Source organism: Thamnophis elegans, chromosome 4 (genome assembly GCF_009769535.1).
Source record: "Thamnophis elegans isolate rThaEle1 chromosome 4, rThaEle1.pri, whole genome shotgun sequence".
NCBI lineage: Eukaryota > Metazoa > Chordata > Lepidosauria > Squamata > Colubridae > Thamnophis > Thamnophis elegans.
The window spans coordinates 41,148,616-41,171,909 of NC_045544.1; the positions used below are offsets into that span (position 1 = coordinate 41,148,616).

General features: G+C 36.9%; 1 protein-coding gene across 1 annotated transcript; it reads right to left on the reverse strand.

Moving 5' to 3' along the window:
- Positions 1–6,470: 6,470 nt before the first annotated feature.
- LOC116507298 (vesicular inhibitory amino acid transporter-like) lies at positions 6,471–20,735 on the reverse strand. Its single transcript, XM_032215334.1, is given in 4 exon segments — positions 6,471–7,616; positions 20,450–20,545; positions 20,584–20,618; positions 20,621–20,735. Coding segments are annotated over 4 exon segments (1,392 nt in total).
- Between the last annotated feature and the right edge of the window lie 2,559 nt (positions 20,736–23,294).

Below are 23,294 nucleotides of genomic sequence, written 5' to 3' on the forward strand. Positions count from 1 at the left end.
GATATCTGCTTGATTCATAGAGGTGGTTGCATGTTGAAACTAGTTTATCCCATAAGAGCATATGGCTTGTGATACCAAAATAGAGGACATAGTAATCAATACTTTGTCACAGACAGATAATTTCATAGTCAGCATGTGGTTCATCAATGGTGAAGGATTAATTTAGATGGTATGCCCAGCATCTTGTATAAATGGTTGGTTTCTTGCAGACATTTGTAAATATTTCCAGTCATTTGATGGATAGTTCTACCTTGTGCCTGAGCAATGTCTGGAATTCAGAGATAATGAGTTATAATTGTCCCAAATAGCACATCTTTGTCCCCTATCCTTGGTTAATGGAGGAGCTGTCAGGATCAGTATAGAGAACACAGTCAACTGACAATAAGGAGTGAGAACAATCAGGGACCAGACACAATGGGAACTTACAGTGTGTTCTGGTTTAGACTGCGGTGATAAAGACAGTAAATGCCAACATTTTTTTAAGGATAGTAGCATTACCTAATAATCTAGTGGCCCTGGTTAAGATGATCTACAGTATATCTTATTAGGTAAGGATGGATGGAAAGAATGTCAGGATGCTATCTTTTTGTTTATAAAATCACTCATATTCATACTGATTTAGACTCCATGTGGCAAAATCCCATGCACCTTGCTTATTATCTAGTGAGTACCATTTCAACAGGGCAAGATCTATATTGTATTTGCTATATTTGCTATCCATGTGTTTCCATATCCATTTCAGAATGTTGTTTAGTTTAACAGAGTTGAACAAAGTGTTGAACAGTTAGAACGATTAATCAATGGAATGAGTTGACTCCAGAAATTGTGACAGCTCTCAGATGTGACAAGACAAAGGTAAGGAAGAGTATGAATAAAACACCTCTCACTGTATCATTAAAGCAGCTGCATCATTTGCACAGCTCACTTGGTTGTTTTAAGATCTGTTTATCACTGTCTTGGTATGTTTGTGTGTACAAAATCCCTTTCCAGATACAGTTTGGAATATCTTTTGAAGCAGGTATATAAATCTAGAAAAAGAAAAAGCTATTTTAATAATACTGAGAGGATTTGATAAATGGTTCCACAAATTATAAAGTAGCTCCATCAAATTAACTAGTGAAACAACTTGCCTCCAGAATTTGTGAATTTTCCAACACTAGACGTTTTTAAGAAGAGTTTGGACAACCATTTGTCTGAAATGGTATAGGGTTTCCTGCCTGAGCAGGGGGTTGGATTAGAAGACCCCCAAGTTCCCTTCCAACTCTATTATTCCGATTATGACCTATAATGATCTTTATCAGTGTCTGTTCATCCTGAGAATTTGGTCTGAGAAGAGATTCTGCAGATTTCTCCATTCCTGGCCATGAGAGAGTAGGAGAGCATGAAAGAGCCTTTTTGGTGGCAACATTACTTGCAGAAGTGGCTGCCCAACCAAGGGCTTGATGACTCACCCACCTAGTCCTACTGAAAAGAAATGGAAGATATTTCTATTTCACTGTGCTGATGGAACTTAGATTCTTAGTTTGATCTGCTAATGTTTTAAGGACATTTTAATTTTATTTTATTTTATCTTATTTTATTTTAGACATCCAACTTTGATTTTATCAGATAGCGAAGATGCTCTTTATGTGATTATTGTGAGCATCTTGAATAAGGGTGAAAAAAAACATTCTGTAATAAAAACACATATGCTGCTTCTGTCCATGTACATTCTATACATCTAGAAGGGGGCAAGGTGGTAGAAGGCTGTTCTGCAGAATATTATACTTTTATGTTTCTGGATAAATAAGTATTTAAAGCAAAAGCTACTGCCGAGAAGTCACTTTTGTTCATTCAAACCACAGGCACAGGTGCTGAGAAGTACAAAAGACAGTTTTTACATTTTGACATTATTGTTTGCCATTCAAGTCTGGCATTCAGATCCCTTTCCACATTTTTATTATGACTCAGTGCCAGTGTGAGTGAAAGCTAGTAAGGATAATTTAACTTTTTTTGTCTTTCAACAATTCTTTTAATTATCTAGACCAAGATAGATTTGGCATATTAAGATGCCAAGTATTCATTAAAATACTTCTGTCTAGATTGTTTCCTATCATAACAGATTATCACTAATGCAAAATATATTGTGATTCCTATTCTTTTAATAACTTAATATCTTTTAAAACTAAAGTCTATTGTACAGGATGTTAATTACGGTTCTGCTTATTGAAGCTGATTTACTTTATTCAGCTTATAATTTGCTCAGATAAAGTATTTAAAAAAATCAAGAAATGCTCTGCATACAAAAAGAAAGCAAATAAATTGCATGATTTTTTTTATGAAGCCAATGAAGCTTTTATCACAAGATAATTAAATTCTAAAAGCATGAGTCTTACCTTGTTGATACTGAAGAGAACAAAAATAAATAATGATGATAACTAAATTCCTTGTCACAAGCTTATCTTTAGCAACTCCAGAACTCTTTTCCTAGATAAACAAGGGCAGTATTAGATATTAGATATAAAGTTCAAGTTGTATACCAAGTGTGTTGAAAATACATGGTTAGGAATACAAAAGAAAGGAGGAAATTCTCAATGCTTAACCTCTTTACTTACAGCCTTTCTTCAATTTTACACATTTTTTCCACAAAAAAGAATTGCTGTCAAAATTTCTGGTTGTTGAGATATCTCCAATGTGTTGCAAGTCCCATGTTCCTCTATATAACCCTTAAGGTCAAACTCTCTTGCCTCTTTCTAGAGGGCCCTACCAATCCTTAAGACTTGGGTTTCTTCCTGTATCCTGCAGTTTGGGAGCTTTCTGCTATTAAACTGGTTAAATAAGAAGGAAAAAGTCTACACTCCCAGCCAAGGAAATAAGTACCAAGTGTCAGTTGACCTATCAGTTCTAAACAATGGATTTCTTAATGACTTGAATCAGGGAGAATATTGTGTGGTTCAATGGAGAATCAAGTAACATGGGAGGTTTGGCTTATAACAAGGTATTTTTATATCAACACCAGTGAGATGCTGGGCTTGCTTGCTTGCTTGCTTGCTTGCTTGCTTGCTTGCTTGCTTGCTTGCTTGCTTGCTTGCTTGCTTGCTCATTCATTCATTCATTCATTCATGGAATTGTGCAAGCTGGTTGAGAGTAGACCTGAGCACTTAGCACACCAATCAGCTGTTTGTGCATTCATGGTACTAATGGAGTTGGCAGAGCCAGTTGTACATTTTTCAGCATATCAATGATTTACATTAATCTAGGAGATGCAGTACTTTGTTGATTAGTTGAAATCTTATTGATAGATTACTCTTACTGACATAAATGGCTGGTGCATTTTCAACATGGGAGTTTAATGAAATAATATACAAGTAAATTGGTCAACATAGCTTGCCTGCACACAATGTTATACCATAAGTGTTTTACTCTACTTGGTTTGGGCTTATCATGATATGTAAACCTGCCTATTACAGGTTAACATTATGGCTGAAGCAATCCTCAATGTCTTGTTCAACAAAACTAGGATAAACATGATCCTAACATAAGCCGAGGTGGCACAGTGGTTAAATGCAGCACTGCAGGCTACTTCAGCTGACTGCAGTTCTGCAGTTCGGCTGTTCAAATCTCACCGGCTCAGGGTTGACTCAGCCTTCCATCCTCCCAAGGTGGGTAAAATGAGGACCCGGTTTGTTGTTGGGGGCAATATGCTGACTCTGTAAACCGCTTAGAGAGGGCTGAAAGCCCTATGAAGCGGTATATAAGTCTAACTGCTATTGCTATTGCTATAAACTTAAGTATGAACTCTGAAAATGGCTGGCTTTATACAATGGTTAAGCCAGAGTTTAAAAGACGATTTGTTGACTAAACCATAATTAGTTGATTTATATAATACATGAAAGATAAACATTAGTTTACAAACTAGACTTGCTGGATTCACACATTACACTAATTTAAAATCAACCCAATCCCACTATGACTGAATGTGCCATAATGTCTCCATTACTATTTATGTAAGATCATCCATGTTACATTTTAATAATGTTATGGACAAATGAGAAGCAGTCCTTTTAGTTTTATTTCTCATAACAGATTCATTTGTTAAGACAAAATTAATAAATCCTGAAGTATAAATAAATACAAAAAATAATATAGTTTAATGATGTTTTGCATGCTGATTTTGACAGTATGTTACTTTACTTGACAAACAAAACTGTTCAGGATATTATCATTTTTTGAAAGCCAACAGGTTTTTTTCCAGCTAGCAGAGAAACGTCTGCTTTTAGTCTGCAGTTTTATTGAAGCATTGGCTCTGTTATGCAGCAAGACAACACTATATAACAAATCATAAGAAGGGAAACCTGCAAAGACATTTGTCTTCCAGAGATGTGGTTAGGATTTCATTATAAGAGGAAAACATAGTACCATTTGGCTCTTAGTAGCTCGTCAATGTACAAATACACATAGCTTTTTTAATGGAGGGAAAATTTGCAATGGGTGTCCTTAATACTTGCTGTCTGATATTTCTCTGGTCCAATCTGCACCCTTGTGTTGCTTTTTAAAACATGAGATTGTATCATGCAGACTGAACTTGGTTTGGAGTAGTAGTAAATGAAGACAGTTACACACCATGTATCATTGCTTCTTCAGCACAAATCATTCTCTTCCCAACAAGACAACTTTTACTAGGGAAAACAAACAAATAAAAATGTCCTTTGTTAATCACTTACATCAAGTTTCACTTTATGTTCCTCATACTAGAAGTCAAGGGTCATGATAAAAACAAGCAATAGGATATTTTTTTATTTATTTGCTTATATATTATCTCCCCACCTCTGGCTAAGGTATTCCTACATTTCTCTCCTGAATTACTAGAAGCGATACAAAACTCCAAAATTTTAACTTTAAAATATAAGAGAAGCTAGCAAATCTAGACAGCATACTAAAAAGCAGAGACATCAAATCACTCTGCCAACAAAAGTGCTAATAGTCAAGGCTATGGTTTTTCCAGTTACAATGTATGGCTATGAAAGTTGGGCCATAAGAAAATCTGAGTGCCAAAAAATTGAGGCTTTTGAACTATGGTGCTGGAGAAGACTCATGCGAGTCCCTTGGACTGCAAGGTGATCAAACTGGTCAGTCCTAAAGGAGATCAACCCTGACTGCTCTTTAGAAGGCCAGATCCTGAAGATGAAACTCAAATACTTTGGCCACCTAATGAGAAGGAAGGACTCACTGGAGCCTAAAGCTGAGAAAGTTTGAGGGCAAAAGAAGAAGGGGACAACAGAGAATGAGGTAGCTGGATGGAGTCACTGAAGCAGTAGGTGTGAGCTTAAATGGACTCCAGAAGATGATAGAGGACAGGAAGGCCTGGAGGAATGTTGTCCATGGGGTTGCGATGGGTCAGACACAACTTAATAACTTCACCTTTGGCTCTTGTAAAATATTTCTGAAGAATCACATTTACTTTAAATATAATTGTCACAATCAGGAATATTTGCATGCAAATGTGGAACTCGTGGACTAGATTTGGTAGAAGCTGTCAGGATTACATGCTTTAGAGTTCATCAGTACATCATGTGCACAGGGGCTCCAGGGCTGCTGAACTGTAATTGGTAAGACAAAAGGAGAAATTGATTAAATAAAAGGATGGTCATAATAGCTGATTTAACTGAATTACAACTAAACCAAAACTAGTTTTTGTTATGTTTTTGGTACCATCTTGTTTTTGGAGTGTATCTTTCAGCAGGGTAGGCCAAAACCAAGGACACACAGATCAAAGGTTCAACTCCTTTGCCTCCATCTGTTGAACCTAATGGAACTGTTTAACCAGTGCTATCATGTTGCATTGATTTCAATGGAGCTGAAGCACAGCTACGGTCTTCAGGGGTCTCCAGCCTTGGCAACTTTAGGATTTGTGGACTTCAACTCCCAGAATTCGTCAGCCATCTTTGCTTCAACTCTGGGAGTTGAAGTCCACAAGTCTTAAAGTTGCCAAGGTTGGAGACCCCTGTTCTAGATCCAACCCCATGCAATCCTTTAAGATAGTCCTTGACTTACAACAATTCATTAAGTGACTGCTCAAAATTATAATGGCACTGAAAAAAGTTACTTACCATTTTTCAGTGACAACCTTTGTAGCTTTCCCATAATCATTGGGTTCAAAATTCAGATGCTTGGCACCTGGTTCACATTTATGACCGTTGCTGTGTCCCAAGGTCATGTGATCACCTGTTGTGCCCTTCTGACAAGCAAATTCAATGGGGAAACCAGATTCACTTAACAACAGGGTTACCAACTTATGAACTTCAGTGATTCACTTAAAAACTGTGGCAAGAAAGGTCATAAAATAGGACAAACCTTATATAACACATATCTCATTTAACAAAAGGAATTTTAGTGTTCCGTTATGGCTGTAAGTCAAGAACGACCTATGTTTTGATTTAAATTCTAATGTTCATGGTTGCAAGATATTAAAGTACTTTGCTTTCCCCATTTTATCCCAAAGCTCTCAATAAGCTTTTTATTGAGCACACAAGGCCAGCAAAGGTGCAGAAGATACCCAAGATAAACACTGATATATCTGCACATTTCTCAAAAGGCATCAGCTTTTCCCATTTCAGATTTAAATGGAAAAAAGAAGGAAGGAGGAAGGTCATAGCTGCACCAGAAACGCTGCCAGTTAGACCCATAAGAAGGACAAAGTGTGGTATGAACATGGCCATCAGGAGAGTCAATAGGAGGAGGGCAATTTTTAAAAGTATGGCAAGCCATGGCGATTTATAGTTGTCTTTGTCCCTAGGTGATACGTAAGCGTGCAATATTTGTGTGACTGTAAAAAAGGGCAATGGGTAGGACAAGAGTGCCTTGGCCAAGAGACATAAGTTCACTGAAGTCTGTAAGGAAGAAGGAAGGTTGTCCGTAATAACCTCCTTTGTTTCTTCTCCCCATGTTAGCAGTGCCGTTATTGCCAAGATTATCTTGAGTACGCAAGCCAAGAAATGGGTCCAGTTCAACATAGACCTACACTCTCCAGGATTTTGCATGCTTTCTTCAAGGGTTGGAAGGAAAATTTGCGAAGTGTAACTAAAAATGATCACACCCACTGCAATCAGAAAACTTTCAAATTCTACCGACAGGTTGAGCCTTGCCCAAGACCAATGATGCCTTTGGGTCAAACAGTAAGTGATCACTATAAATATGGTGATGAAATGGGCGAAGGAGCAGAGCAAACTGAGCCTGGATACAACTTTCAAGGTTTTGATAAACACGCAGGGCAGCAGACCTATAAATGCAATAATGGCCCAGGTTTTCTCGGTCATCGGTAAAGCCGGAAAGCTGTGGGACAGCAAGTTCCCACTGATAACCAAATACAAAATGCACGTCATGACCAGCTCCGTAATCTGGGTCACGTTGACCAGTCTGCCCCCGAGTTTTGGGAAGAACCTCCTGCAGCAAGCGTTGGCGATGTCTTCATAGGTGCCTCTCACTCGCACAAGCTGCCCATCTTCATTTTCCTCATAGAGGCAAGCGATAAGAATTTTGCTGGTGTAGCAGCAGAAGATTGCAGCAAGGATAATAAGAAACAGCCCACTGTATCCACTGTGGAGCAGAGCATATGGCAAGCCTAGAACAAATATCCCCTAGAGACAAAACACAGAGAATTACCAAACACAGATACAAAAACCCCTGAAAAAGATGTTGCTTATAAATCTCCCTTTCAGACCTGCAACTGACAATGGCTTACCTTTGGTTAATTGCACAGAACGTCTGCCACGTTAATAATGGTTGCCCGCAAAATGCATATATTCGCTATGTACAAAGTTAGAAGATACGTACACACAAACATCCAAACACAACTGCTGGCAGGAGCATAGAAAGCCTAGGAAGCTATATAGAGGTAAACAGCAGAGACAAGCTCTTATTAAATATTAAATTCTGGTTGTGATTACAGTCATAATTCTGAAAGGGTCTGAAGCAGCCATTTAATCATGGTGCATATTAATGTTCAATAGCGGTTCAATAATGATAAAATCAAAGAGCTTTAGCTGTCTTCACATGCTGTATGCAAATAGGGAAATGACACTTTTAGCAGCTATGCTAATAAATAAACATGAGGAGCTTTTCATGAATCTTTTCTAACTTTGCAATACTCTTTTTCAATGCTTCCTTGTATTTCTACATTCCCCTGGGTCGGGTCTATGCTGGGGGGTGGGGGACGGACTCCTTTTCTTTTGGCTTAGCCCCAGAAACAAGTTACCTTCCCCTCTCAGTGCTGAGCAGATAAATGATATTTCTCCTAATTATACGTACTTAAGAAAAAAATGCTGCTACAGAGATCCTGATTTTATCTTATATTCTCTTCATCTTATGCCACAATCCTTTTGGTTTAGCAACGCAATATAAATTCCTAGAGAATGGCACAGAATAGACTGTCTACAAAAAGTAGATTCCCTTGAGACAAGATTGAGTCCTGGTGATTATGTCCATTTGGTTTTCTTGGCAGCAATACAGAGTAACATCATTTCCCCAGGAATGTATTTTTTTTTAAAAAAAATTCAGCCAAGCACAATTATGCCAAAATAACCAGAAGGAGGGCAGACTTTCTATCACTTCCACTATGGCTGATCGTACCGTGAGATGTTAGCACGAGCTCTTCAGAGTGTGAGGAACATTTATTCTTCGATTATTTGTTATCACTTTTTTTAAAAAAGTAGAGACATGAGGGATTGGTCCAGGGACCCTGTGTGCCCAAGGAGCAACCTCTGCTTGTATTTTTGCTTGCAATATTCTATCCAAGAAATGAATATTAAGTCAGCTGTGTTTTTGAGAGGGTTATTACTTTATTTAGGTGTTGCCTGTTCCAAAGGCAGATTTTATATAGTTATATTATCTACCTACCATAGGGACCATGTGCAGCATTTGTTAATATGAACAGAATAGAATAGAATAGAATAACAGAGTTGGAAGGGACCTTGGAGGTCTTCTAGTCCAACCCCCTGCTCAGACAGGAAGTCTTATACCATTTCAGACAAATGGTTGTCCAATCTCTTCTTAAAAACTTCACAACTTCTGGAGGCAAGTTGTTTCACTGGTTAATTTGATAGAGCTACTTTATGCTTTTTACCAACCATGTGAGCTTTCAAATGATGCAGCTACTTTAATGATACAGTGAGAGGTATTTCATTCATATTCTTCCTTAACATTTGTATTGGCACATCTGGGAGCACTGTTTCAGTGAGAAGCTGTACAGTGTTCAGTGTTTGCTCGGCGCTTATGGCAAATTCACTTATTTGTGATTTGAGTGTTTTGCAAATGTGTAACAGTTATATGGAGCAACAGGCCACTGAATTCAACCCCCCCCCCCAAAAAAAAATGCCAGATTGTAATCTTTAACACTTCAGGGTTGTAGGTAACACTACAAATATTTAAGATTTAATATAAATTTATATAGATTTAAGACTAAGTGATGGACAATAATGGATCTTCAACCTGGTCATGTGACAATTTATCAGTCTGCCATTCCTTCGGTTACATGTCCCTAGAATTTGGGGATGGGGCAGAAGGAAAGGAAAGAAAAGGAATCACTGCTAGGAATTAAAATTAAAATACAACACTTCAGGAATAGCTCTCTGTTCCACTTCAGCAATTGGTAAAGCTTGATGTTCATCTGACCAATGTTCCAGTTTGTGGAAACAAACTATCCACTTGCCTCCCCCGCCCCCCACTTTTTTGCTAGATTTACCCTCTTTCTATTTTCCTTCCATGGGAATGGATGAAGTGTAGAAAATATTGCTTTCATTAGAACCTTATCTCTGTCCCACCCTCTCCCTTTGCTCAACAATTTTCAAAATACTTTGCTGGAACAACTGAAAATCAAGGCATGTAATGAAGGAAGAAGAAATATCTGTTCTCTGTTATCATAATATGAACTAATAAAGTTAAAATATTTTGTGATAATTGAGAGGTAAGAGGAGTACCCAGCACTTTTCTCTTCTTTAAATTTCTCTCACTTTTATTATTTGGAACAATCTTTGTGCTGAACTTAAACATCCTAAATGCAGCTGCTCTGGTTGTGGCTCTCTAAAATATTTCCCCTTTTAACCATATCAAATCCAAGCATCATGGTGGATCTTTATATCAGGATAAGAAGAATGGTTGCTAAACAGCATCAGTAAAGTAAATACTGGGAATTACACTTTAAGCAGTGTCAATGTTTTGGTTTTTTAAAATCCAGCAGGCTTAGTATGCAATATTGATATAGCATTAATTCCAGATACAGAACTAACACGAGATACACACAAAATATATTTTCTTGCCATCTTTTCCATCTTCTACCCTATGTTTTTTTTAAACCAAACATCTGTTTGATGGTGCTGTGCAATTTAATAGCCTTTTTGGCCATTGTGTTGACGTATATTGTTTTCTGCTGTCGTGTAAGTATATCTCTAACAAATTGTTTACATGCATTTAACAAATTCGGACCTAGTCCACAAATGTATTAACATTTCTCATCAATAAACTAGTTAGCAAAATACTGGGAACAAACATTCTAAGTAACAATGCATTTACTACTGCTTTTACAAATGCAGAAAGTGCAAAATTAACCCACATTAACCTTCCTGCTTTATGGAGCCATTACAGTGAAGCAATATTTTTGGGCAATCCAAACTTGTTGTGGCCAGATGCTTAAACAAGTAATTGGAACAGAAATGCATTAAAATAAGCAGGCCTTTATAAGTCATTTTAAGTGGAAAAAGTTAGTAGAAAATATTATAAGGATTATAAATGTCTCTTTAGATAGTTTATTGTATATTTTTAGAAAATTTATTATCTTTGCATATAGTGTTTGCTTATAGACATAAAGCTGGAGTCTCATTTGAAGCATCACAACTGCCTATATTTAAAAGGGAATAATGTTTTAGGAATCCAATATACTAACACTCAATTTTGGTCCCAAATCATACTATTCCATTATTAAGAAATCTTAGCTTTAAAATAGTAAGATGTAGTTGCTGCTTGATTGTACAGGATTTCTATTTGCAGTAGCAATTTGTATTAGAAATCTGACAATGAAAATTAATGATCCCTTCTTTGTTTATTTTAATGGTGAGAAAGACTTCTTTAGGTTTCTATGGCCTTCCAACTTGTGCCTAAGAACATTCTGTTAATTTTCTACTTGTTTTCTCCCTCCACAGCATCATGCATTTTGCTGGCATATTTTCTAAGAAAGCACAATATCACTGTCAAATGTTGTTTTATCTATGGGGGGAAAAGGTGCCTTGGGGAGCAGTTGCAATCTGATTGCTTTGAACTCTGGCACCTGTGCATGTTAATTCAATGCCTGCTGAATCTAAATGTAAAAAAAACCCTTATATTTTACAACTGAAATACAGAGGACTGCTTCCTTCAGTTCAATCTGAAGGACAGAAGGTAGAGCTAAAATTTTAGCTGTGCTTAAGGACCAGCCAAAATATTATTGCTTTGTCAAGTGATGGTGGTTTGGGTCCAGGCTTGCCTGCCATTAGCTTCCATATGAAGTGGGGGAGGGCAGGAATCTGCTGGCAAACCTTCTCTGTTGCAGTTCCTTTATTTGGGAATTCCTTGGCTCCAGAGATTCAAACAGCCCTTTATTTCTGGCATTTTAGAAAGTTGTTAAAGCAACACTATTACTCGGTGTTTTGAACCAGGACTGATTGCTTCTGGTGGCCACCTTGAGACTTCTATTCTATTCTTGTTTTGATTCTCTATCTTCTGTCTTTTGTACACCATCCAGCTGTTGCAGGTTGGGATGGGTTCCAAAACTGTGAACTGACTTGAGCTGGGCAAATTAGCATCTGGTTCAACAATAAAAAAAATGAGACCCAGTTTAAATACCTGGAGGAGAGGAACAGTGGCTGTAAACTAAAAAAGACAAAGGACTGAGAAGGGGGCAATATATGGAAGGAGAAGAGAGAGAGCGAGAGAATAAAATAAAGGATATGGTATCAAGATGTTATCCTGTCACATTTCTGCCTCCAACATAACACCTGATGTTTCCTTAAGGGTGGTTTTTCTCAAACACTTGAAATCCATTCAAAAATTTAAATGAGTGCTTCCGAATAGATAAAAATTGGAGTTGTTCAGTGAAGTTCTACATAGGAAGAGGAGGAGAAGGTAATGTATTGAAATTGGCTATGATGTCAGCACTTATCTTCAAATAATCCAGAACCATAGCAAAATAAAGTTCCATATTGTGTGAAGAGCTGTATTCAATAACTCTCAAATACAACCTCCTTTTCATAATGTAGCTGAGTTCATCCAGGGCTGAAGAGAGAATGGACCAAGACCAGTACGTGCAGGCTGCTCTCTTTCCAGCTTGATCCATGAACATATTGGATGTCAGCTGAATGTCTAAACAAGGCCAGCCCTGTCAGCGGTTTGGTAATTTAAAATTCAGCAGGCTTAGTGTACATTATTAATGCAGCATGAATTCCACATACAGAACTACTGACATGATAAACATACAAAAGACATCTTCTGCCATCTTAATAATAAATGTTTGATGGTGATGAGCAATTAATGTTCTGGTCCAATAATTGACATATTTTTTCCGTTTGTCATGTAAATATATCAAGTTGTTTACATATATTTAATGATGTAAGACCTAGTCCGAATATTTAGGTATATTTCTCCTAATATACACATTTTGTATATACTTTTCTATCCTATATCTGGAAATAGGAAAAAGATGTTGCAAGGAACATTTGGGAAAGAAGAATGGGATTTAAAATTTGACCCTGTACTAACTGTTAGCATCTAACTATTCATGTTTATAATGCACATATTCAGATTAAAAAGCTCAACAATGAAGATTTCTTGCATGTGTTTCTCCTGACAGATATCAGTTGTAGCATGTCTATCTATCAATAAAATCCACATACATGCTAATTTTATCTTTGGTAAAGGATATGAGCAGGATTCTGGTTAAAACTGACAGTATGATGATGCTTTGAGGCCTATTAGTTTGAACAAACATATGACAAGGTTCACCCTTTCTGCACAGCCTCATATGATTTACTTAGTTTTAGTTTAGGACATTGTGTGAACCCAGCCATTACAATTTCTGAACCATGGATTATGGCATCCTGCAATTTAAACCCAGGCAACCATGACTTTTTCAACAAGCCACAATTAAGCAATGTAACTTACTATCTGACTCTACCTGAATCTGTTGTTACATCCTCTAACCCTCACACCTTCAACTTCAACTGTCAACAATGGGCCTCACCCCATTCCTAAGAGGTCCATAAAGGGGGAGTGCGTAAGGGCACCAGCATGCCTACAGTCCCTGTCCTACTGTCCCCATTTATTTGTATTCATTTCTTTCGTTCATGTCCATGTTTATATTTATACCTGCTATCTTGTACATGTTTGACAAACTAATAAATACAAATATATGTCCTGAACCTAGCCAGTGTGTTAACTAAGGATGGCATTTGCTTAATTTTTCTCCCAAACAATGAAAGGAGTATGAATGAAACAGCCTTAGAAAGATATTTTCCTCTGAGGATCACGAAACAATGGCAAGAAACAGTATCGGTTCAGATATGTGATTGTCCCCCCCCCTCCAACCATTTATCTCCAAGGGAAAAGATTCTCCACAGCTCACTAACTCTAAGAAACAGGGTGTGATCTGTCATCATGGCTCTGTGTAATCCGTGTTTAGGGCATTCAATTTTCTGGAATAGCTCTGTTTGCTCATTTGAGCAAGGGAAGTATCATGCTTTACTTTTCCCCAAGAAAATGCACGCCATTGCCAGCTTTATGCACTTAGCGATGCATGATAGATTAAAACATAGATACATGGTGAAAGAAAGGACATTTATGTATAACTTATGCATATAGATTTCTACCCTAAAGCCATCAGACTTTTCTTGAAAACACCAGGGTTACTTTTTTTTTACTAACATCTTAGCAAAAATGGATTTTCTTGAAGAAAAGAAAAAGTTTCGGCTATGCAAAATTTTAGCCTTAGGCTGTCAATCATTGAGAACTGGTGTTTACAGCTTTTTTATTTGTTTTCCTTAAAGCATTGCTTTAGTCCCCCCCCCCCTCTTCTTTTAAGGCAGTTTATTAAAGCAATTTACTTACACAAAAGATAAAGTGGAAAGAAATGGAAGCTTTAAAAATTACAGAATCCATCTCAGGTAACAGGATTTCAGATATTTCAGTAGTGTATAGTACAGACTTTCCTCTTACCATCTTAAAAGGATTGCTGGCAGGCCCTACGTGACAAGTGAGAACCTTATCATTATGTCTTTCATGGAAAGGTGACTTGAAAAAGCATGAAATAGGTAGGTTTTTTTTATTTCCTCACACGAGCATATATAAGAAATGCAATCCACAGACCTGCTGACATAAAAGGCAAGAACCAACAGAAATGAGAGACTAAGAAAAGGATCTAGTTCATTTTATACTTGCTGAAATATATTAATTTTGACAAAAGTAAAAAGCAATCAGATCATTGGTTGGTTCAAACATTGCATTTGCACTTTATGCTTTTTACCAACAAAAACAAATTGCATTCACCTAAAAGCTGCTCAGCCAAATCAAAATAAGCCATGAAGTTGAATATATACCTATTTTCATTTGGTTTAGCCACTGAGCCAATAAAGAAGAATATTTGTAGCTCAGAATTGAAATGAGGGATCCTTGGTTTTCCCTGAGCTTGGTTGTTTTCTTGCGGATATTTCTTTGCCCAAATTAAATAACATCATCAGTGGTAGAACAGTGCTCACACTGATGATGTTATCTAGCCTGGGCAATGAAACATCTGCAAAAAAACCAACTAGTTTTGGTAATGGAACATCTGCAAGAAAACAATGAAGCTCAGAGAGCATCAAGAACCTTGAGTTTTGTAAACCAATGTCTATGGCTTAGCACGTTGTGTGAAGCCAGATGTTCATTAAATAACTCATGGTCAAGAAATTACAGTTAGTGTATCATTGCACTAATAATTTAATTTGTTGGGTTTAAACTTTACATGTTGTACTAAGGTTTTAATAAACGTTTGGCAGTAAGGACAGAAGAAGGATCAGCATTTTTACAGAATCCAGCAGTTCATACCCTTCCCTGTACAGGAAGGAAGGAAGGAGGGAGGGAGGGAGGAAGGGAGGTTGGGGACCCCTGGCTCAGAATTTAAGATTGCTGAGCTTGCAGAAAGCTCAGATTTGAGACCCAAACACTCTGTAAGAAAAGCTCCTGTTTCTGCCCCAGCTCTAGCCCATCTAGCAGTTTGAAAGTATGCAAATGTGAGCAGATAAATAGATACAATTTCAGTGGGAAGGTAACAGCATTCCATGTGCCTCAGCATATAGTCATGCTGGCCACATGACCATGGAAATGCCCTCAGACAACACTAGGCCCCCTCAGCTAAGGAATGGAGATAAGCGCTTCACCCTAGAGATGAACAGAACTGGGCAGGGGAAACCTTTATCTTTATGGATACATTGGGGATTTTGCGTTCTGCAATGTTCTTCTTGCAGCCTTTGATTGCATCCAAATCACTTTTGAGTTAAGATTTGCTTTTGCTGGTTCCTCCTGCCATCACAAATTTGGTTTTGTTATAGTCAGTTTTGGAAACTAAACCTTCTGATAGCAGACTCTTTACAGGATTTCTCTCCAACACTGATGAGTTGGAAAGAATAGAATACGAAGGGGATGAAGAAGCTAATCCTTAAATTTATCTGATGAGTATCATAGAACAATTTACAAAGTGCCTTGTATAGAATGTACCAACTGACTTTAAAAAATGAAATTTAAACCATTAGGCCTAGTTTAGCACTCATAGATCCTTCTGCTCATCGGGTTAATAAAACTGATCCAAATCTGCTAATGTAGTGAGTGTCTGCTTTTTTCCTTATTGTTTCTCACCTAGTAAACTTTGCTTATGGTATTTTCAACTGTTTCTCTTTTCTGGATGTGAAATATGCAAAATCTGCTAGAAAGTTCCTTCCCTCTTAAATAAAAACTGCACCTTATTAGTGATTAGTTGTAATTTAGTGAATTCTATTTGAAAAATTTGAGTTCTAACAAATGAGGGATATTATTTTGAGATGATACTTTTAAAAATACAGGGAGTTACACATGTCAAAATTATAGACAGGCAGATGAGAAAGAAAGAATATGGTAAAGAGATGGTAGGATACCTAATATAATGTAAAGGGCATAAGAAAATGGGATGGGGGTTGTTGCTACCATCCTTGCTTTTCCCAGCAAAATTTGGGAGCAGAAATAATCATAATAGTTGTAATAAACAGAAAGGCTGATCCAGAACAGAAAGGTTAGCATGAGTATGAATAAAAGTTCCAGATATAAGAGGCGGAGTGAGGAATCTGTGGGAATCTTGATTCATTTTAACAAGAAGGTTGAGATATTCTAAACTCATAAATAGGAGGATTATTTGATTCTCCTTAATGTGAATCATCTCCATCTTGTTAAAAATGAGCTGTTCTTCAGCAGTTACCCTCTGGAATTGAAGCAAAGTCTCATTGCTGGGCAGTTTCCAGTGGGCTTTGGAGAATTCTATTATTTTTAAAGTTGATCTTCAATCAAGTGATTAATTTGTTTTAATTTATCCTATTGCTCTGGTGTTGATTAATGCCTTAAGTAGTTTAACATTACTTTAAATGTTACAGTAAGATGCTTTGGAAACAAGTTAGGGCTAAAATCCAGGAGGCAACAATTAACATTAAAGAAATGTTGGGATCTGTAGGTATAAAGTTTGAGACTCAATACAGAATATGACGGGAATGCATTTCTATTCCTTATGGACCCTGAAGTGACTGAGCTTTTCCCATTCTTATTTCCCAAACACTCAGAGCATAGCACTTTTCTCATTTGATGGTTTTATGCTAGCTATCTTGCATGACTTCAAACAGAACTTGGAAGTACTAGCTCTTAATTGCCATGCAAAAGATTGTTGCCCTTTCCTCAGGGTAGGGCAAAACAACAGTGTTGTTCTCATTTATAACACACACTTTCCACCAGTAAAGAGCAGCCTGATTGCTTTAATCATTCTTCTAAGGTCTGCAAAGACCTTTCCCCTCCAAGTTCCAATTCATTATTATTTCATATGGGTTTTTCTATTTTTATCACCCATCTTATCATTGCTTTTAAAGGAAATAGCAGAATTCCATAAATAAAAACCAAGGAAATGCTGAATTCTATTACAATAAAAGGCAACAGAATTCAAACTAATGTTAACATGTAGGTAGATAGGTATCCCATATACACACTGTTGGGGTCCTGCAGTGGAATACAGTTTGGAATCTTACTATACTCTGGCAAGATTCTGTCTGTAGATGAATGCTAATAAAAAAACCTACTGTACTCGGAACTAACTCAACTTCTTAATTATAGATATACTCTGTGAATTGCTAGATTGGGCCATATTAGCCCACTTCCTGCCTGTCTGACGTTCTAAGCTCCATCTGTCTCTTCCCTCTGGGAAGCAATCATTGTTTCCTGGGACTCTAAACTACATCCCATCACAGTTGCACTGCTCTCCTTAAATCACAAGTTCTTCTTTATACTGCATTGGTCAGACACTCCAACTCAAATAGTACATCCAGTTTGGGCACCATCCTTTCAAAAGGATTCAGGCAAACTGGAAGAACTCCACAAAAGTAGGCTACAGCCCAGTTCCTGTAAAGAGAGAGTGAAGGAATGGGATATGTATAATCTTAAAAGACAAGGACAAGGGAAATTTATGAAAGCACTCTTCAAATATCTAAACAGATGTCATACAGAAGAAAGCCAATATATGTTGATTCCAGAATGAAGGACACAAATGGCTGGTAGAGAGTCAATAGTTCTGCGGTTGGGGGGGGGGGACACAACTTTTTGATAGTGGTATCTAGAGAAATAGTGGCTTCCATTTGTTGGATGTGTTCAAAAAGAATTAGCTATTTGACAGCTATTTGGATATAGCTGTAAAGTTGGAGATGCTTTAATTTGGATTCCTACACAGATTAAGAGTTTAAATTTGATGGTCTAAATAGTGCTTTGCAACTAAGTTTCTAAGACTCTATAAGGCTTATGTTTATTATCATTTCTCAGTTTAAGTTTTGGATAACACCAACAAAGAAAAATATTTTCAAAGATGCATCTATTAGTTCTGAGTTACTACTGACTTACTCAAACATGGTTCACAAATCTAAAATAGATCGAAAGATCCTCCCATTTAAAACCATTGTGATTAGGGTGTATTGTGATTGATACATTTGGAACTGACTTTTTTCCAGTCAGAAACAAATTGTTTTCTAAACTCAGTAGAAATTGAGACCTCTTGCCCTTCTAGAGAAATTATTCGTAGCATGATAGAATCTGAAGGCACCCTGTAGTCTTGAATTTCCACTGTCATATTTTTTCCTGAGATGTACCCAATGATGACTGAATGTAGGGCATCTCAAATAAAAACATTGAGAAATATAAACTCGCATAAACTATACAACAACAGCATCATGAAATGTTTGGATGAAATAAGAAGAGAACAGCAGGAGTAACAGAACAAAGATTTCACAATAATATAAGCATATTAGGAATCAGTTGTAAACTTATATGGTTTTTTGTGGCTCAAGGGGAATCATCAAGGAGAAAGAAATTCTCCAATCAAGTCATTTGAAAAATCTGCCTTGCTGTTGTACACAACAAATGTAGGACTAACTTATTTCAGATAGGCATTATGAAATCTCTCTAAAACAATTCTCTGAAATGTCCTTTGAATTTTAATCATTCATAATTGTATGTTTACTTACAAAGAAGTTTACTGAATCATGAGAAAGATACGTCAAGCAAAGTACATAGAATTCCAGCATATGTTCTTCTGACATTGCTATTTTAACTGATTGGCTATTTACTACTTATTGACACCATTGATTATTATTCGCATATTAGTATTTTATTACCAAAACAATGAAACACCTGATATTTAAAACTGTATTTTAATTACATCTGCTATCATATTATATTTCCAAAGCCATTGGACAAAACAAGATATCTAATATCTTCTGGCAATGTTTATGTAATTACTTTTAACTGATTTTTGCTTATCACTATATTCTGACAGATTGAAACTGTATTTCAAGCTATTTATGAAAAGCTTCTTGCATGCTATGTCAAATCTATATAAAGCAGGTTTTTAAAAATACAATTAGACATTTCTGCAAACAAAAGAATAGCACCTCCCCCCCCACCCCCCGGCATTCTTTAAACTAAATAGAATCTTAAATTGGGTGGAAGAAATAGCTTTGTGATAATACATTATTAAATGTATTATTACCAAAATATTTTTATATTTACTTTTTCATTCAAACTCTCTTATAAATACCCTAGCTAACCATATTTAAGTTCTACCCAATACTTCACTCGGTTGGAGATTGAGAGTATGAAGTGAAATGGTCCCTGCTTCTTGTTAACAGAACAGTTGCTTTACTTGCTGGATAGCAAAGTATGTACAGAAGCCCAATGGCAAAGCCACTATTTAAGGATATTTGGTTGAAAGGCTAAAAACCTTTTGTCAAAATGGAGAGTGTCACTTCTGGATGTTTGCCATGGTGAGGCAGATTGAATCACTGACCTGATGAAGACAGATCATGGTTATATGCAGAACCTAATGTTTGTCCTCTTTCAGACATCTACAATTGCTGTGGTAGTATTACATATACATACTTCTTTTGTTTCTAACACAATTAAATAAGGTAGACAACTGTGCATATTATTAAAACAGGCATGTTTTTGATGCAGTTCTTCATTCAGTGCTGCTACAATTGTTGTAGTGAAACTAGTCAAGCAAAAAAAATGGTTGTACTTCAGCCTGAATCCTATTAATGAAAACAATCCAATAATGTGGACCAACATTTGATGCATGTAGCTGTAGAGAGATCAATAAAATTTTGATTGGAATTTAGGCTCCATCCATCAAGGAATTTGCAAATCATTAACCTCCTTGGGGTGATTCTAGATATAAGTCATACTTAAGTAGACCCACCGAAATTAAGTCAGTTTTGATTAATTTATGTCAAAATGATTTCATATGGGTTTCGGCTAAATATGACTATGTTAGTTTTCTAGCTCATTATAATTGCTTATGCAGAAATATCACTATATATATATAACATAACTGAGTAAGAAAAGCAAAGATGAGATGATCCTATCCCAAAGTACTTATAAACTATTTTTAAAAAAAATTGGGGAGAAAAAATAAAGGAGTAAAGACTTGGAGGGAAAAAAAAGAGACAGGATACATTAAATCAATATAGTCTATAAAAGCCCTAGAACCACAATTTAATCAGCATTTCCTTCCTTTTTATTTTGTTTTATCTATTGTTTTGTCATTTGAATGGAAAATTGGAAATGTTCAAAAGGCAACAAAATGAAAACAGTTTAGAAAGGATGAAGAGATGAACATAATTGATTATCAAGCACCAATTACCTGAATAGCATTAGTAACATTCCAACCAGCTTCCCAAGTAGTGATCAGTGTACTTGAGCATTTTGGTGTATGCACTTGGGATTCACAGTTTGTGATCTTGCACCTGTGCATCAAGCTCCAAAAGAAAGGTCTACCCCTTCATCTTCTTCATCATGAATCCTATTCGTCCATCCTGTCGGGCAAAATTCACATTTTCTTCATCAGTAGAGAGGCAACCATTCCAACTCATCATGTTGAAAAAGAGAGATTTTGTGCTCCTAAAGTGATTTGAAAGAGATGAAAACATTTGCTTTGTTTAAGCTATCCTGGTATACCAGATGGATGTAGTAATTAGACTATTCTTGTTGAAATTAATTTTCCAGTAGTGCTATCTTATTAGAATTTCTGGAAGATGTACTGAGGTAAAGAAGATGCTACCAAATTCTTCATTAGTGGCAGTGCCAAAGGCTGCTCTAACAAGACTGTTTGCAACAATCCTCAGTGTGCCGTTTCTCAATCTGGGAGAATGAGAGAATCCTGAAAAACCAAGATATCCAATTGAATTCTTCTCAGTTATGGTCATTGAGTCAAGCAGTCAATTGTCAATCAGTCAGTTACAAGTAGCTGGCAGAAGATACGGCTAGGTATTTATGCAAGGATTCATTGCTAACAACTTATTCCTCCATAATGTAATTATAGTAATGTGCACTAACAAAAGAAAAAGACAGATACTGGAAAAAATATGTGACTGTATCCTAATAGAGCAGGTTCTCGTTCACCCTGACTTATTTATTTATTTGTTTGGCTTCAAAAACAACCACTACATTTCAATCATCTTGCACAAAAACTTGTAAAAAATAAATCACTTGATAAAAGCCAGCTTCAGAAAGTGAAATTTTAGATAGGATTTTTTTTAATCCAAATGTGAGAAATTTCCAGTTTGAACTTGGCTTAAATTTAAAATAGCTCTGAAGTGTGACTTTGCCCTGATAGATAAGGGATGGACCAAATATATATACTTTCTGTTTAAATTATGTTCTCGTTTCCCATGTCTACATAGCTGACACTGATAAGACAATGGTTTTATGTAGAAAGTAAAGATAAAATATGGGGTTCTTTAGGTTTTTTTTAAATGCTTGACTCATTTACCAGGTTTGGTAAGCTTCAAGTTGTAAGCAAGAAGTCAAAAAAGGAAAATCATGATTATAGGTTTGGGAAGATTTTAAAATATCTCAGAAGTAAAAAAAATGCCATTAACAATGGAATTCCATCACTTCTTCATCACAAGATTAAGTTAAACCACGTGCAATCAAGCAATTATGGCTTGTCCATTCTAACTATACATTGTATAGCCCATCCTTCAGTGTTTATGAAGGGTATAAAACAACTTATAATTTATTCACACAATATTTGTATATGACATTAAAGTTAAAGAAAGAAGAGGCATCTTAATACCTACTCAAATTTGACAGTCATCAAATGGGCATAGAGCTGAGATGGCACAGTAGTTAAAGTGCAGTACTGCAGGACACTTTAACTGACTGCTAGCTACAGTTTGGCAGTTCAAATCTCACCGGCTCAAGCTTGACTCAGCCTTCCATCCTCCGAGGTGGATAAAATAAGGATCCTGATTGTTGCGGGCAATATGCTGACTGTAAACCGCTTAGAGAGATCTGTAAAAGCACTATGAAGTGGTATATAAGTCTAAGTGCTATTGCTATTGCTTTGGCCTCTGTATGGTCACAATTCAATTGCTCACGAGAAAATGATGAGGGAATTTTTTTTTACATTGGCCAGGATATGTTGAGGAAAACTCTTCTTAAAAGCAACTAGGCCACATTTTTCTTATTTAGACACATTTTGTTTTCAACAGGTAATTCTTACACATCTTCTTTCTCTCAGGACCAGACCTAGATTTATAAAGAGTAATGTATCTTATGAAATCTCTGTGTGGGTGAGAAGGAGAAATATTCAGAGTTGAACTGTTATTTGCCATTCTGAATTGGGGTGATACCAACATAGTCTATATCAACATACTGTATCTATATATATAAAAGTGAAATACCACTCACGATCATCATGAAATCTCCAGAACCGTAAAGCCTACAAAGTTGGAATTTGGCATGTAGGTTCCACCTGGCTTCTAAGTGTTCGCTAAGAAAGGATTTTTCGAAATGACCATCAGATCATTAGTGTTTCTTATATTATTATTAACATGCTCTGATGCTAATGAGTTCTACTCCTCCCCTCCCCTCCTGAAAAGATCTGTGTTCCAATTGCCACTTGAGCTTGGGTGTGGCCAGTATGTGACTCATCCGGCCTGCGGGTGGGAGTTTAGACATTCTGCTCCCCACCTGAAAAATGCTCTGATGCTAAGGAGTTAGACTGAGGGAGGAAAGGGGGTAAGATAGGAGAGGCCTTTGTGGGGCTAGCCTGAAGGAGAGAAGGAGAGAGGAGAGGCCTATTGTAACTACTCATTAATTTTTAAACTATAAGAGTCGATTTATCCAGCCCGATCACATAGTTTTCATAGCGGAGCACAGGTAGTCAGCTAGTGTCAGATATTTTAACTAGGGATCCTTGGTGCTCCTGAGGTTGGTTGTTCTCTTGCAGACATTTCACTGTCCAAACTTAGGGTAACCAGACTTCCCGCATTTGGCAGGACGGGCACGCCTTCTCATAATTTTTCCCACGTCCCGGGCCATTCCCAAAAGATCCCGCTTAATTTTGGTGCCTTCTTCAACTCGCATCCCCGCCCATCTTCTGCTGCTCGCATGGGCGGGGTAGCGTAGCGAGTGAGCGGCGGATGGGCGGGGGAGCGAGCTTGCCTTTCCAGCCCCACTTCTGGACAAGCCGTGGGAAAGCC